Genomic DNA, 17,144 nt, shown 5'->3' on the forward strand with positions numbered 1-17,144 from the left:
ATACTGTGTTCATCAGGATGTGTGATGTGAACTAAACCTGCTTAGTTTAGTTCCCTGTTTTTTCCAACCATTCACCTATTGTTAATTAAAGTGGTGGTCACTTCCCTGTTGCAGAGAGGATGTTTGCTACTGTCTTCTCTTATCCGACACATGTTACAGCCGATGGCCAGCGTTACCACGGCAGCCGCAGAATGGGGTTAAGCTTTGTCGCCCATGTAATACTGACCTACTTAACATGCAGAACTGACGCAGGGCGGCTGGGCCAGCACAGTGCGGTGAAATCACACCAAAACAATAACAACCCCCTCCTCCTGGCCAAAGAGGGCAGAAATTAACACCAGGATTACTCATCACTGAGGGACGAGGTTTCACCATCTAACAAGCATCATCTCCAAAGGCCTACATCCATGATAATATAATAACAATCTGTTCTCCAGTCCTCCCTCTACTGCAGCAACAGCGGACCTGGTGGCTCTGCAGGCTGCATACAGTATTAGATGACACATTTCTAAGTGACAGTCTCATTTTGAGTTGCTCACAGTCTAAGATGAAAGCTCGGTATGCAAACATGACAGATTGTGCTGCATTGCCAAATGTCAGTGTCTGACTGACTGCCAGCCAGTCAGAGCAGAGAACAGGCCATGGCTGCGCATTAAGGACTGGTTCAGCTTGATTTATTAGGTGTTTGCTAATTTCCTGCATTGCCCAACTGATTTACACCATATTGGATGGTTGTTATATGAAGCATTTGTTAACTCATTGGAAACTCTTTCATTATGAGTATTGATTTTGTTAGCCTGATGTGAAAGAAGACATTTTTCTCTTTCTTCCCCTCTTTCATTCGTCTAATTAGAAAAAAGTATGCTTTAATTAAGTCAAATCAAACAATTTTATGACGTCACTGCAGAGATAAGTAACTATACGTTAAAGGGTGTATTTTGTACAAGGAAAAGCACATAAATGAAAGGCAACAGAGAATCTGGCCTAACCGGCATGCTAGATGTTGCAGGCAGGAAAACTGTGTGGACAGCAGGTTTTACTGTGCATGGAGTTTTTATCAGCTGATGATGAGCAGTGAAAGGCAGGGCTGGGCGATTGGACTATATAAACTAGGGCTGCAACTATTATCATTATGGATTAATATGCCAATCATATTGTCAAGTAATCTATTAATTGTCTGTCAGAAAATGTAATAATCACAATATTTATTTGTCACAACTTCCTGTAGTCCAGCATGACTTCTTCAAATTTCTTGTTCAAAAAAATCAGTCTGAAACTCAAAGATATTTTTCTTGTCACATGAAAAGAAAAATCCTGAATATTGAGAAGCTGGAACTAGAAAATCTTTGGCCGATTTTGCTTAAGAAATTATTTTAATGATTAGTTCAGAACCAGCTTTTATTGGCAGGTATGTGTACACATACAAGGAATTTGACTCTGGATTGTACATTGCTCACGATGTGCTTACTTATACAATATTACAATAATCTAATCAGACACAGGCTACATTAAAGAGAACACATATATACACACTTATAAACAAAAACAATAGAGCCCGAGAGACAATAATGCAATAATCAGAGTGCAAAGGATGCAAGAGAAAATAAAATTATTATTATTATTATTATATACATGTTGGAGGTGGATGAGATATACACGTGCACGTAAACATACATGCACATACATGTACACAGTGCGATGGAGCATAGTGCTGGAACAAATAAATCTTATGTGCAGGTGTTATGTACTTGAGGTAGTTGGATTTGATATTCAGTATATACAATATGACAATATGAACAGCTCTGAAATAGAGAATGAGAGAATGATGAATAAATAATGGTGGTAATTGGTAACCAGTAAACGGGTGGCTGATAATTCAAAATAAAAAATCAAAATATTTGCCCTTTATTTTTCTGTTGAAATACCTAGATTTGTCACAGATTTAATTTACTGTATTAGTCAATACAGTTAATTAAATATAAATAAATATATATAGTTTTTAAAATAAACACACAATCTTGAGATTTTTTTTAATAATTGTGATTTATGTTTATATATTAGTTTTATCCTTCAACAGTTTCTTTCATTTTCTAGGCATTATCATGATAAATATTCATATTGTGATATTAATTTAAAACATATGTACCATTACTCCTGGTGTTGAAATGCTGCTTATTGTGGATGAGTTGTACTAGAGAAAAGTAAGCATTACTGACAGCGACACAATCGCTGTCAGTAATGCTGCCAGTCTTTGGACTGTGTGAGCTGTTGGCAGAAACAGCACAGTAACTGGGTTCAGCCAAGCCGTGTGTATGGCAGTGTCTATTGTCTGGCACACGTGGTTCTTTGTTTTCTTGTCACATAAGCAATGTTTTGTAGCTCATCACAAGTGGCATGTGCCGTTTGTAAGATGAATATAAATGTATATAAAAACATGTAACGGAAGGATTTTAATGTTTAGATTTTGATTTGTAGAATAGATAATCAACCAATCACAGGCCTTGAAAAACTCAAATGGACCTTTCCCAGAGGTTGTCTTTTTCATAACATCGCTGCTCATTTTGTAATGAGACCTTGCTGAAAATATGTAAATGGAGTTATTTAGATCCTTCCTACCCACTACAGGCTTGTTCACAGCTTTTAAGTATCTGTCTGATGATTCAGCCCCGACAAAAAATTTATTTCAACAAAAACAGTGGTGCCTTAAATACCCTGTTGTGTACGCAAGCATACTGCCCTTTACTGCCTTTTCAATATGACAGTGTATGTGCTGCTGCTGATTGGGTAACACCTCTGACACAACCACCAAATGGGAGAAAACATACCTTGAAGCCCGTTGCGCAACTTTGCGCACCATTTCAAGGAAACATAAGATTCAGTCCAGAAACTGTAACAAACCAATGCAAAACGTTGTGACATTGAACTGGCCCCAGGCCTTTCCCTCCAGGAGCCTGATGGGCGGAGTCAGGTCATCAGAGAGATTCAGCTCACTTTCTCTGTGACAGTTGGGCATGATCTTTCTGGCTGCTTTGCATTAGGCTAATGATGCTGCATGAGGAAATTTTTGTTCTTGTTGTGTGAGAGTGTGTTTTAGCCGTAAGAGTGAAGACTGTTGATCTCCCAGCCTTGTCCTCAGCAGTGCCCACGCCCCACTAAGCATCAGGCCTGTGGGCCTCTTCATTTGCATTAAGTGCAGTGTTTTAACAAAGCTTCATTTGTGTGAAGACCCACGCACATGCTCATGGAAAGTGCTTCCAGTCACTCTTGATTTACTCCAATTGTTTTGAAGTTATTGTCCCCAGATTATGTTTGTGAGTCCATTGTCTGGGTTTGAGGGCTGATCAGGCTTGACTTAGCATTATATTTTTCCTAGGAAATTACCTTGAGATCACAGAGGCTTGGGGGATATTTCTAAGAACAAATAAAATCTCGTACTGCCACTCACTTAAAAACGTAAATGAGCATGCACATAATTTATTCAGCAGCCAGCTGCATAGGATGGTGAGAATGCATCCGACCTAGGAAAGATATGAAGAAATGAAAGTCATTGTTTTTGAAGAGCTCAAATGTAAATGGATTTAACTAATGTAAAACACATGAAGTTAGTAAAAGGCTTTTATGCTCTGTGCTCTAATTTCTTGTATTTAGTTCTGTTTATAGCCTGACCGCTACTGGATTTTTGAGGCAGATACTAGGGCTGGCCAAAAATGTTATCACTACAAAAATATTTCTCAGTCGCTATCGATAATTATTACGATACATTTCAAATCATTATTTCTTTTAAGATTAAAGGCTGAGTGAAAGATGTAGACAATCAATTGTGGTTTTAAACTACTCTTTATGGTCAGAATATGACAAACACTCTCCAAACAGTGGATCGTTTCACATTCAAAATAATTATAATGATAGTTGAAGATGGTAACATCTTTTTTCAACATAAAAATATGCATGAGTAGAATTGAGTAAAATATTTTTTTCTGTCCCTTTTCCTCAACAAAATAAATATATTCATAGAAAAGTGCTGATTTGTTGGTGATTCAAATTAATTATAATGAACATTTATTGAACATTTGTTATATTTATTCAAAAAAATTATATTGCAGTAATTATTGTTATCGTTTTATCGCCCAGCCCTAGTAGATACTGATTTTTAAAATAAACACACAATCTCGAGATTTTTTTAAATAATTGTGATTTATGTTTCTAGATTACCTAGAACATAGTTTGATATTCTTCTGCTTCAGGGTCTTGCAGGGCTGCTCCAAGCCTTCCGCACCCCATTTATCCTCTCAGTGCCCCCTCTTATAACTGTGTATGGTCACATAGCTGTCTTTGTGATGTGTTATAACTTTAGTAATATAATAAAGGAACAATGGACCAATTTACACTTGGCATTTCAAGCGTTTCATATGTGGATAAAATCCAGTTGTTTTTTTAACATTTAGCCACAGAACTGCATGCTACTCAGGGTTGGCCCTTTTCTAGCCCATGGGGTGTTAACAGTGCACCTGAAGCTGTTGGGGAAGTAACAAATATTTACTACAAGAATGTTTTGGTAGCTAGCTAATAAAGTGACGCTCACGCTTGAATGACTCTCATAAAAACAAGGCAAAAGTTTTGCTTGTCTTTGTGGACACTCAGCTCCCTCAGAGATACAGAATCATTCCATGGTTGCACTGATCAGGGATCAGATAAATGCTACAACAGCACTCAACACATCACTGGAGCTGCTAATTAAAATCACTGGAGCTGCTTTCTTCCTGTCGCTTTAATGTGAAAGGGAGACAGATGGCTGATTATTACTAGTATTTTCAGTGCCATTCAGCTGCCATCACTATAAGAGCAAGACCCTGTTTGTAGCCAATTCCACAGATTGCTTTCTTACATAGTTGCAGTTGGGAGGAGCAGAGATTATGTCGGCATGTTGAAGAGACTGAGACGTTTACATCATTTCACCATCAGGACTGTAGTCTGGCTCCAGTGCTTCTCAGTTGGATTTCCCCGTGGCTTTTTTGATAGCAGACATCTATCTGATTTGTTCAGGGTGTATGCTCTGTTAATGGGGTATATTTCTTCTATAGAAAGTTTTACTAATACTACTGATAGTATATTACTAATGAAAACTGTGCACAGTGAGATTTGTGAATTATATTATAGTATACTATGTTTAACTTTGTTTTTAGAAAAACACACTTACAAGATTTTTAAAAAATGTTCAATGTTGTGATTGCTGTTCAATACGTTTGTTGTACCAAGGTAGTAGCAGACATCTCAGAGACATATCTCCCAATGCACATGTGAATAACTGCTACTTTGCGCATAGTCTCTATTACTCTTTTAGAACTTGTATATCTTGTTTATTTCATATTTATATTCATGTTTATAATTCTAAAGGTTATGCATATTGCTACGCATCTAGTCAAAAGCAAATTCTCTGTGTGTAAAATCCACTTGTCAATAAAGCTGTTTCTGATTAGAATTCTAAACTACTACTATAAACCAAAAGTATCTATATAGCTAGATTAACACTAGCGGTAGGTGAGATCATGTTTTTCTGGGATTTCGTTGGAAGGAAATCGGACAAACAAAATGACATATTGAAGAAACTCATAAGGGGAAAAACTGGATTTTTGCAGTGAGGTGTTTGACACCCCTCTTCTCAGAATCAGAAGAACATATCAGACACGTTAGTTGAGAAACTGGTGTGACCGGTGTAGATGGCTCTGAACTGTAAGTGACTCAGGGTTCTTTCCACAGGCTCCATACCTGGAGCAGAGTTATAGAAAGCAGATGGATGAATGGGAATGCCTGCAGGAAGTCAAGTGTGGAATCACCACAACAGACTGGCTATCAGCTGTCATGACTGCAATCCAAAAAAGCAAACGCACTCAGCTTCCTTCACATCTCTGGCTTGGTGTTTTGCTACATTAAATGGAATGCTTTCTGGGACTTTGTACACTATTGATCTTGTCTTATTTTCTGCCCCTTACAGCTCAGGGATATGTGTGTGCAAGACAGGAGTTTATGGACCCAAGTGTGATGAATGCCACCCTGGTTTCTTCCACTTCAGCAGCACTGGCTGCCGGCCCTGCCAATGTCACAACCACACCAGCTACTGCCATCCACAGTCCGGTGAGTCTGCTGAGGACACCGTAAATGTTGGTGTCAGATAGATGCATCATATATCATTGTATGCATAGTATCATTTTACTGAAAGGTTGCTGTTTTCCCCCTTAAAAGAAAAAAGTATTTGGGTGAGTCATTGTTTGTCACCTTTGATGCAGTGACTTTTTAGTTTTTTTCAGTTAGTTTCCTGTAAGAGTCACACACTTTACCTTCATTTTGTGTCCTCATTGTAAGCTTATAGGGATACGCTAGTTTTATGGTGAGTAAAATAAAAAATTAGAGAGTTATTGTTTATCTTCCATTAAATTACAGTAGGTCTAAGTGTTAAAAAGAAGTTTGTTTGAGTGAGATATTTTTTGTTACAGTATTTTCTTTTTATACACCAGTATGTGTCGTATGAGAGTAAGAGTATAAGAGTTTTAAAAACACCTTTTGGATGCATTTGCTGGTGCTGCATCTATTGTTTGTGTCACCTATTCTCAGAACCGGGCTTGTGTTTCTGACAATCTATCAAAACAATGGAGAAAAACTGCAACTCTTAGAATGCAGGTCTTCTATTTGTAACAGAGTATTTTTACTTTGTGGTGTTGTTACATTTACTGTGACCTTTTATACTTTTCCGTATTTTCTGTCAATGCCAGATATTCATGTTAGACGTGGCCAAAGCTTCAAATAATAAGGTAAAAGTATTTGAATGGGATCCCTGTGAGCCAAAACCTCAGATATCCCACTGTTCTGAATGCTCCACTTTCAACAGTTTTTTCTACTCTCAGCTCCATATGATGTCATACAGCGCCCGTTTCCCATATATGGTCATTTGCGCCCAGCCCCATACTCCTGGCAACCACTATGCTCTGACTGTCTATCTTTACTGCTCAGTGCAGGATGGTGCCAGTTTTGAAGTTGAAGTTGTTTAATATGTCGCCAAGAAAGTGCTTTCTCAGTTGCGAAGGAAAATTAAGCTTGTTTTGTTTTCCTAAAGAAGAATATGCCAAACAATATTGGATATGGTTTCTTTTTTTTGGGGCCAACAACAGCCTGGTAACCATGCTTCAGGATCTTGGCCAATCAGTGGGCTTTTGGGGAGGGGGGCTTAAAATGGGGAGGGGGGCTTAAAATGACCGGAGCATCTACAACTTGTTTCAGACAGGGTGAAATGAGAGCCTGCATGAAGGCACCAGTATAAGACAGAAAATTATTTTTTGAACTCTACCTACCTTGCAGGAATCACAGAACTACAATATATGGCTAGAAATGCAGTATAATAGGTCACCTTTAATAAAAAATCTGATTTTTCTCCACCACTGTCCGAAATGAAAGACCTTACAATTCTGCTTAGGTAGGTCAGGCTGACCATTATTCGTAGGGGTGGGGTAGGGTACAAATGAATGTAATGTCAATATCTGCTGTTTTAAATAGACTGTTGTGAAAATTATCTAACTAAATCTAAACTCAAGTATTCAGATCCGTTACTTAAGTAAAGCACTGCATTGAAAATGTTAAATAAAAGTATGTAAGTATAATCAGGAAAGCTATTTTAAAGTGTTAAAAGTAAAAGTACTCTGTGCAGTAAAGTGCCTGTGTACATTCTATTATTAGATTATTATTCCTCAAGCATTAATGAGGAATAATAATCTGTTTTTGAGGTAGAGCTCAGTCTAAAAAATGTTTTATCGGACTGCAACTAGTGATTGTTTGCATTATGGATTTATCTGCTGATTATTTTCTCTATTAATAAATTGATGGTTTGGTGTGAAAAAGATTCAGAAAATAGATAAAAATGCTATCACAGTTTTCCAGAGTTTAAAGTGACACCTTTCCAATGCAAACAGTCCAAACCTCAACATTATTTTAAAAAATTAAGGAAAAGCAAATCTTCGCATGTAAGCTGAAACCATAAAAAATTACTTAAATTACTTTATGATCAAAATAGTTATATACATGTTCTGTCAATCAACTTGAGCTGTACTTGTATAAACTGTTGGGGAGTTTAATTTAAAACAAAACATTATATTTTATAAACTCTTCACATGTTTTTGTGTAAAAAAGCTTAATTTGTAATAATAAATGATCTATTGGTGTCTGTAATGAAAGGAGTAGCTGTATCTTTGCAAGTTGAAGGTTATCAGTCCAATCTTTGCCACTGAAATTCTCATTAAGTTCCCTACAAATGTAACTCTTGAGCTTTGTGCAGGTTAACACCTCTGTACTATACACTGATGATAACCTGCTTTGTTTGATTAGAGACTTGACAGTACACAAACCCTCCAGTTTCTCTAAGTAAATATTGACTGTGGAACAACAACAGAAGGGTAATATTCAGTTGGTAAGAAAGAACTCCAGGAAAGTTGCTGAAGATGTAGAATATCACAAATCCACTTTCCAGTCTCATTTGTGTGGGATTTAAAATGGATTTATCCTCTTCTATGTCCTTGAGCACATGTAAAGGAGGATTGCTGCTCACCTCCCAGCAATCAGGCTCTGAGACTAAACCTCTAGCTAGTGACAGACAGGAAGAACGGTGAAGGGGGGCTAGTTTTGGAAGCCATATGTCTTCCATTATAATGCAGGGGCAGATGGAGTGCTGTAGTCCTGGGCTCAGTGTTCACAGTGCTGTGGATTAACATAGCTCAGATTTGACAGCTCCCTCTAAAGACCAACCCTGGCCTCTCCCCAGGGCCGCTTACACAAGAGCACATTGTGCAAATGCAAATTATACAGTATCCCAAACACTGTGGACCTCAGATAAACAGGACATGGACTTGTCATTTCCTACAGGACAGAGGCAGATTGTCCCCACACTGACCTGTTCTTTTAAACTTAAATAATATGTTAAGGCGGCCCGGGAGTCTGTGGTTGGGTCAGGGACTTGTCTGTGTGGAGTTTGCATGTTCTCCCCATGTCAGCGTGGATTTTCTCCGGATTCTCCAGCTTCCTCCCACAGTCCCGGTGACTCTAAATTGCCCTCAGGTGTGAATGTGAGTTCAATGGTTGTTTCTCTTTGTGTTAGCTCTGTGGTGAACTGGCGACCTGGCCAACATGTATGGCCTGCCTCTCAACAATGTAAGCCGGGATCGGCTCCCAACCCCCACAACCCTGCAAGCCGCAGGTTATAAATAATTCAAAGATGAATTAAAGAAAAAAAGATTTTCACAAAAACACAAGTTCTATGATTTGATATTCACCAGTGAACCATGAGTGCACATATTTAAAACCTGTCTATAAACTTAAGGTGTTGGAAATGCATTAAATTCTTGTTGCTTCAATTTAGCCTAATAAGCATTAACTTAAATTTAGCCTAATTTCACTCAGAAAACCAACGACTATTTAACAAAAGCAATGTTAAAGTTTCTCAACATGACTCTACAATTAGTGTAGGTAAGCACTTTTCTTCAGACCAAACCCCTCTTCAACCGACAGTTGAGCCTGTAATGTGTGGGCTTTGCTGCAGTGACACTCAGACGCTGATTTCACTTATTATCAGCTCCTCTGTTGACAAAGGTTTAATGTATGGTTGGAAGTGGAGCCTGCAGACGCTTCCAGCTCATGGTTCAAAACCACTGTTACGCAAAAATATAGCAAGCAAGGCAGCCTGTGGACAGGTTTAGTCATGTCTACATAACCTCCATGATCATGGAGGCACAACAACTCAACCACAGAGAGAGGCTCAACCACAAACAGTAGAATAGTGGTATTACCTTCACAAATATTTACAATAATAACAGTTCATGTTATATGTAACAGGTCTGTTTTTTAAAGACTGTAATGAAATAAAACTCAGATCATCAACTTAAATATACATAAAAGCTAATATTCAATATGTATGACAATATTACAATAAACAATATCCTCACAATTCAGTATTGCAAGGTAATTTAAAAATATGGCAGTGACTATGCTAACTTCATCTGATATATACAGCCAGGCCTAACTTTGACCTTTTAATCTCCGATGTCCGAGTGTCCTTGAATGCACCAACAGTGAGTTTCGGGTTCACCTCTCATGCGACATACAGACTGTCCTACCTTACTGTTGGAGCATGTATACAGACTGAGAGGAAGCTCTGCAGGCAAGACTCAGGGCTAATAAAAAACTTTCACCGACCACATATGTTTAAAATAATCATTTAATCTGTAAAGATACAGATTAAATGATTATTTTAAACATAGTTACAATTAATATTCTCCTAAAAATACACTACAATCAAACATCAAGCAGAGATTTTAAAAAACTGCTCTTTGTAGTAAAGATGCAAATAAACACTATATAGTAAATAAATAGTAATTATATATATATATATTTGTGAAGATGAAATCATATTGTCATCATGTTGCTACTGTTTACATTCACGCCAGATGCTAATTCAAAAAATGCTCTGCAGAATGTTCTGGGTTTTTATGTATATGTATATATGTATTTAAATAACTGTATATTATTATGTTATTGTTTTATTTTATATGTATCCATATTTTAATATACATTTAATTATCTATTAAATGCTGTGTGTGTGTGCGTGTGTGTGTGTGTGTGTGTGTGTGTAGCATGAAGGGACCAAAGACTTTCTTTTTGTTATACAACCTTATGTTATAATGACAAATAAACTACCTTAATTATCTATTATGAGGTTTAGTTGATCAAGAAAGCTAAATATGATTTTTAAATAGGGATAGTGCATCAATAAAACATATTTAAACAGCATTTCTAATGTATCTATACTTCTATTATTATTGAAACAGTAACCCATTTATCATAATTTGATATTTGCCTGATTGATATAAATGGAAATAATAGCATTTCATTGCAACATGTGAAAGGTTTGATACGTCTGTGTTTGTTCCTAGACTAAATAAAGGTTATAATAAAAAGCAAGTTTTTAAGTGGGTAAGAAATCTTTAGGTAAACAACGAGCAGGAAAGTGTGTGCATATAGGGAGTGCACACAAACATTTTGATCAGGAGTTGGCCTTTTAAAATTAGATCTGGTCCACTCAGTACAATTCTCCTCTGACATTATGGATATAATGTGGTTTGATTGATTGATTGATCACATGTCTCTTTGTACTACTATAGCAATAGAAAACCCATATCTTGAGACAATTTTCCTGTGAGATGGAATGTGTAAAATATAAAAAAAACCTGTTGAGGTCAAAGTGATGAACGCCTTGCCACATAGAGGATTTTGTACTGTGATATGAATACAATTTGCAACTTTGTAATGTTTCTGGTATGAAATGCTCAAATCCAGTTGAAAGAAACTGAAGATCAGCTCAAACTAAAAGCTGTAAGTCCAAATACTTCAAAACCCCATACTGGATGATTGATTTTGCAGTGACCAACATGAGATTGAAAAGGTAGTGAGAATTATATAACCAACTTATCTCACTTCTTTTTTGTTGACCGAAGTGTGCAGATCCAGGAAATACCCCTCTAATCATGTGACCTTTGTTCTGTCCTCCAGGAGTGTGCCTGAACTGTGAGGGCAACACCCAGGGATCCAACTGTGATGAGTGTAAGCCTGCTTTCTACCGCAGCCCTGGAACTGCCCTGACCGAAACCTGTGCACCGTGTCCCTGCTCCAACTCCACCTCCACCGGCACCTGTCACAGCGGTCAGTCCCTGCTGCTCACAACCACACATTAGGCAATTAGCTTATCCTTGTGATTAAGCAGGTTTTTCTGCACTGGCTAGATAAACACCATTAAGTCAGCATTGTCTTAATAGTGTGTGCGTGTGCTGAATAAGAGTACTGCCATTTACTTTATTTGACTGAAAGAAATCTTTGTGGATTCTCACGCCAAAACTTGACATTGAGGATGTCTTAGAACATTTTTTAAATATTATCATAAAATCACATAGCCCCACTTATAGCGCAAAGCAAACTAATTGTGGTCTTAATAAAGCCAAGTACTGCCAACTGCCATGTATGTTCTGAAATGTGAGTTTGATGTGAAAGAAAAAGTGAAAGTAGTGACATTTTTAATGCCACAGTTAACTTGTTGAACTTGGGAGTGAGCTGGATGTTAGTAGGGTTTCTCATGAAACTAAAAGTACCTGATTTATGTCATAAGTGTTTTGTAGAGATTGCAAGAATTTTAAATTAATTTAAGGATGATTACTTTAATCAGAAAACATTCATTTGGTTAAAATAATAGTTTGACATTTGGACAGTTGCCAAGCAGTTACCGGCGGCTCCAGGAAGTTGTTCCTAGCCAACAAATGCCCTGGCACATAACACCCTGTATAATGCCAATGAAGTTCTCACACTTCCATTTTTGTTTTTATTTTGGAATCTTTGGACACAGCCAGGGTAGCTGTTTGTCCATTTCCAGTATTTTTGCTAAGCTAAGCTAACCTGCTGCATCCCGTCTTAACTCCCTGGCAGAAAACAAATAAGCATTTCAGTTGATTAAATATCAAACTATTCCTTTAATGTTTAGTCCATCGCCTTATAGTGAGAGTCTAAAGACTCAGAGGTTAGGGGGTTATGTCAGGTTAACCAGGTATGTTGTTGGTTAAACCCATTTGTTTAGAGTGACATGTCAACATTTAAGGTATTACCTACTTAGTCCCGCAACAGACAGTGAGCAGCACTGAAATTTAAATTCAGTTCCATTAGTGAACTGAGTGACCTTTCTTACTTTTTAGAATAATCTACATCAGTAGTTCATGAATAAACACATTTTACTTGTAGGAAAAATCTGTTCTCTAAATTTCTAAAGACAAAAAACCTGCCAAATTCAGCCATTAGTCCCAGCCTCATTTACTCGTAGAGAGGTGCAAGTTCACATTCTGTGTTGACTCATTCTGTATGCCACTCCCTAATCTGACCAAACTCACTGTGATTTTGTGTTGCCTATGTTTCCAAAAAGGCCGACGTGTACATCTCGGTTGGCTTTGACTGCTTCTGCACATTCACAGCACACTTTATGAGCAGCAACATGTTCTGTGATGACCTTTTATGCCCAAGGTTTTGTCTCTCAGGATACATACAGCTCCCCCCACACAAATCAGTGAATATTTGCTTAATGTGTTCCTATTCATTTACAAAATGTTGGTTGTTTTCACCTTGGTAAGAAATAATTTCCCAAAGTTCTAGGACTGTAAACTAGAGTGCTTTCCATCTCTACTTCCAGACAGTCTGGGATTAACAGTCACCTTCCTGTATGACCCCACTTCTTTCACCTTCAGGCTGCTGCTGTTCTACTTACACAACACATCCAAAGGTCTCTACTGGGTTGAGATCTGGATTGAACTGCAGTCACTGTCATATGCCTAAACCACCTTTACGCAGACCTTTTCATACTGCTAGCAGACAGGACACCAAAGATGGGAAGGAATATTGTTTTACTGGTGTAGTGTGCTAACACAGTAATCAGTCAAAATTAGATTAACTCCAATTCCAAGACCTTAATTACAGTATGGCCAGGAGCCTTTTTACGCAATGTTTTGCGTGTCATCAGCCTTTCATGGTTTGAGTTCATCAACACAGTGACTTAGATCACAGCTTATCTACGTCAAATGGATCCTGAACCCTTTTTTGCAAACTGCCTATTGTGGTTAGCATTCAACATTACATCACTCTACTCAGTTATTCCCAAGCGGCAACCTCTGCGTCTGAAAAGTGAAGCCACTGCAGAAGTGCTTTAAATCTGCATTTGTTCTAATGGCCAGCAGGGGGCAACTCCACTGGTTGCAAAAAGAAGTCTGAATGCATTGGAGTGTATGAGAAAATGACCCTACTTCTCACTGGATTTATTCCCTCAGTAAACAATTTCCTATTGAGTTTAAAGTTTCAGCCCCTAGTTTCAATTCTTCTTCAACACAGCATGGTGTTTATTTAGTAGAATACGGTCCAATATACATGCTTTAGGATGTGGCTACCTTGTGATTGACGAGTCGCTACCATAATGTGTGTTGTGCTAGTTCCACCCTTTTGTCTGAATATGGTCACTTGTAGTTCCAAAAAAAAAACAAGATGGCAACAGCCAAAATGCCAAACTCGAGGTTTTAAAACTGTAGTCCACAAACCAATGGTCTGCGTCACAGTGGCTACATCCACTTCTTTTAGACAGTCGATGGTTATTTCTCATCACATTCTCTCACCTTGCCCTCCCCCCTTTCTGGACCAGTCATCGACGGTGTTACCATGCATTCTCCCCCTCCAACCCCACCCCCTTTGGTGGCGGCCTGCATGGCAACAGCCATGTATAGTTGCACTTAGGCTGTCAGGTTATGTTTGCCCATGCCAGGGGGCTGCAGCAGAGGATTCTCAATGTGGGAGGGAGGGGAAAGGATGCAAACCAGGCTGTGCTGAGCTGGGACAGCATGAGCACAGCTGGGCCATTTCAGCGGCAGTCAGGCAACAACGGACAGGGGGATGGGCAGCATCACGTTCTCTGTTTAGAGAGGAAGAGCTGCGTTAGACAGGACATGATCAGAAATATGCTCAGGATCGTGTCCACAGAGAGTTGCTCTTGTGTTAATAATCTGTGTGTGGCTGTGGAGGATGTTTTAGACTAAACCCTGGAGCTGGAAAGAGATGCAGCCTCCAAATAGAGGTTACCCTGGCAACAGTGACAGATGAGAAGATGCCACAATGCAGTATCATGGCTCCACGCTGGAGGATGGATGCTGTCTGAATGTGCTGATGAGGCCTGTTGCCGTAAATGAATATCCCTCCATTCTGACACTTAAAATGGAGCAACGCACAGGTTCAGAATGTGGGTCACACATGTTAAATCATCCATGTATGACTATATCTTTACTCAGTGGTATGGGATGTCTGGGCTCATTCAGTTATTCTTTATATCTATCATTTTAAGTGTATCTGACAACTCTTTATGTGTGCCATAGCATAGTGGGGGACAATGATAAACAAGCAGGTTAGGTGGCCCCGTGCAGTTCAGAGCAGCTCGTGTTTCCTCCTGGTTATATAACCCAGCAGGCATGCTGCCTTTGAACCCCCAGCAGAGGTTAAATCAAGCTTATCAGGAGCAGTCTGCTCTGTACTGGAATACAACACAGTCATGTGACCACACTTGATAGAGACCAACATCTAGGCCATTGGAAGGCAGTTATCTGTGCCTAAATCATTCAACAGTGAGGACTGTGGTGTGGTGAAGACTGGAGTCTAAAGGCAGAGCATCAATTGGTCCACAGAACTGTAGAGGAGGCTAGGTAACAGGAATTAATTTTCATAATCAGCATTATCGGTATGCATGTGTACACTTACAAGGAATTTGACTCAGGTTTGCTGTCAGTGTTGCACACAGTTCCAATAACAATTTACAGGAAGACCAAAATAGACAGACATCTAAAAACAAGGTCAACAAAGATAGAAAATATATATGTGTGTGTATAAAAATACACATAAAACCATTGTTTACATACAAGTGGTAAACATAAGTGTGTGTGTGTGTGTGTGTGTGTGTGTATGTATGTATGAATGATATAAAAAGCAAAAATGATAAACAACATACAATATCCACAGCCTGGGCGCACCTTGAGATCCCCCAGGTGGAGCTAGAGAAGATGGCTAGGGAGAAAGACATCTGGTCTACTCTGGATGGATGCCTTTATTTTTAAGTTTAGAAACTCGTGTCGGTTTCCAGGTTTGTTTCAGGTATACAAATCAAAGTAAACAATCCAAATGTTAAATCAGTGATAGTCTGTAGAGTTAAAACATTTCTACATGCCTTAGGTCTGTAGAGACCTGTTACTTATGTAATGCAGATTGAGCTATACATTAAGCATTTCTTGCAAACTTTTCAGAACATAGTATTATAGATGTCATATAGATGTTTTTTTGAAAGCTTTGTAAATGTTACCTATATATATTGTATTTTTATACCTGCTATATTGTGTTACATACAGGCTTCTGTAACTCCTCAATGACTGGAACTTAACCCCTTGACGCCTGAATGTATTTACATTTTGTTTTTTTTTTATTATAGTTTGTGTTTTTGCTTTCAAACTGATGCTAAATCAGGCAAGGCAAGTTTATTTGTATAGCACATTTCAACAACAAGTAATTCAAACTGCTTTACATAAAACATAAAAGCAACAGGGAAATATAACAAAGTTTAAAAGCAACATAGGGAAATTGAAAAAATACACATTAAAATATAATAAAAGTTACAGTGCAGTGTAAAATCAGGGTTAAAAGAGTTAAATGGAAAATAAAAACAGGTTGAGGGGTTAAGCAAATAATTGAGTTACAATTATTCTGAGAAGAGAATAAACAGAGAAGTAAACTTAATCTACTCTCTAGGTAGTCTGTACTCTGGTCCATAGCAATCTTTGGGTCCACTGAAACTCCAAAAACCCTCAACCCTACAGAGAAACCAGGACATGTCTGTCCGCAGGCCACTTTGATCCAGTTATACTCTGGACCCACCTGCACGTTTACAGGTGGACAGAGGTTCCTGCAAATCACTCGGGCGCGAGATTTAAGACCACTTCCTTCACTCTGTTCAATCTCACTCTCATTATCTTTTCACTCAGTTACCTACTCATTTCTCACCGTGTAAATATTTAATTAAAAGCAGTGGTAAAAAGCTAAAAACAAAGAAAAACACGACAGTAAAAGTTACAGTGCAGTGTAAGTTATCAAGCTACTAGTTAAAGCCAGTGGCAAAAAGAAAAATCTTAAATATTTAATTAAAAGCTATGGTAAAAAGAAAAGTCTTCAGTCTTAATTTAAAAGAACTGACAGTTTCAGCAGACCTGCAGTTATCTGAGAGTTTGTTTCAGATATACGGAGCATAATAACTGAACGCTGCTTCTCCTTGTTTAGTTTTGACTCTGGGGACAGAAATCAGAATCGGAAATGTATTTGGCCCTAAACCATTTAGTGCTTTATAAACTAACAGCAGGATTTTGAAATCAATTCTTTGACATACAGGAAGCCAGTGTAAAGACCTCAGAACTGGAATGATGTAATCCACCTTTTTGGTCTTAGTGAGGACTCGAGCAGCAGCGTTCTGAATCAGCTGCAGCTGTCTGATGGATTTCTTAGGG

The 17,144-nt window shown here is 38.2% G+C and overlaps 1 protein-coding gene across 1 annotated transcript in view; it reads left to right on the forward strand.

Annotated features, from left to right (window-relative positions):
* si:ch211-158d24.2 (multiple epidermal growth factor-like domains protein 9) overlaps positions 1-17,144 on the forward strand; it is a 45,025-nt gene that overhangs the window by 12,473 nt on the left and 15,408 nt on the right. Inside the window, exons 3-4 of the mRNA XM_038704322.1 lie at positions 5,993-6,132; positions 11,584-11,733. Coding sequence (XP_038560250.1) covers positions 5,993-6,132; positions 11,584-11,733 — 290 coding nt within the window. The remainder of the gene's footprint in view (positions 1-5,992; positions 6,133-11,583; positions 11,734-17,144) is intronic.

The sequence above is a fragment of the Micropterus salmoides genome, unplaced genomic scaffold, assembly GCF_014851395.1.
Source record: "Micropterus salmoides isolate LMB-PRFRI ecotype aquatic unplaced genomic scaffold, ASM1485139v1 Ms_hic_scaffold_7, whole genome shotgun sequence".
Lineage (NCBI taxonomy): Eukaryota > Metazoa > Chordata > Actinopteri > Centrarchiformes > Centrarchidae > Micropterus > Micropterus salmoides.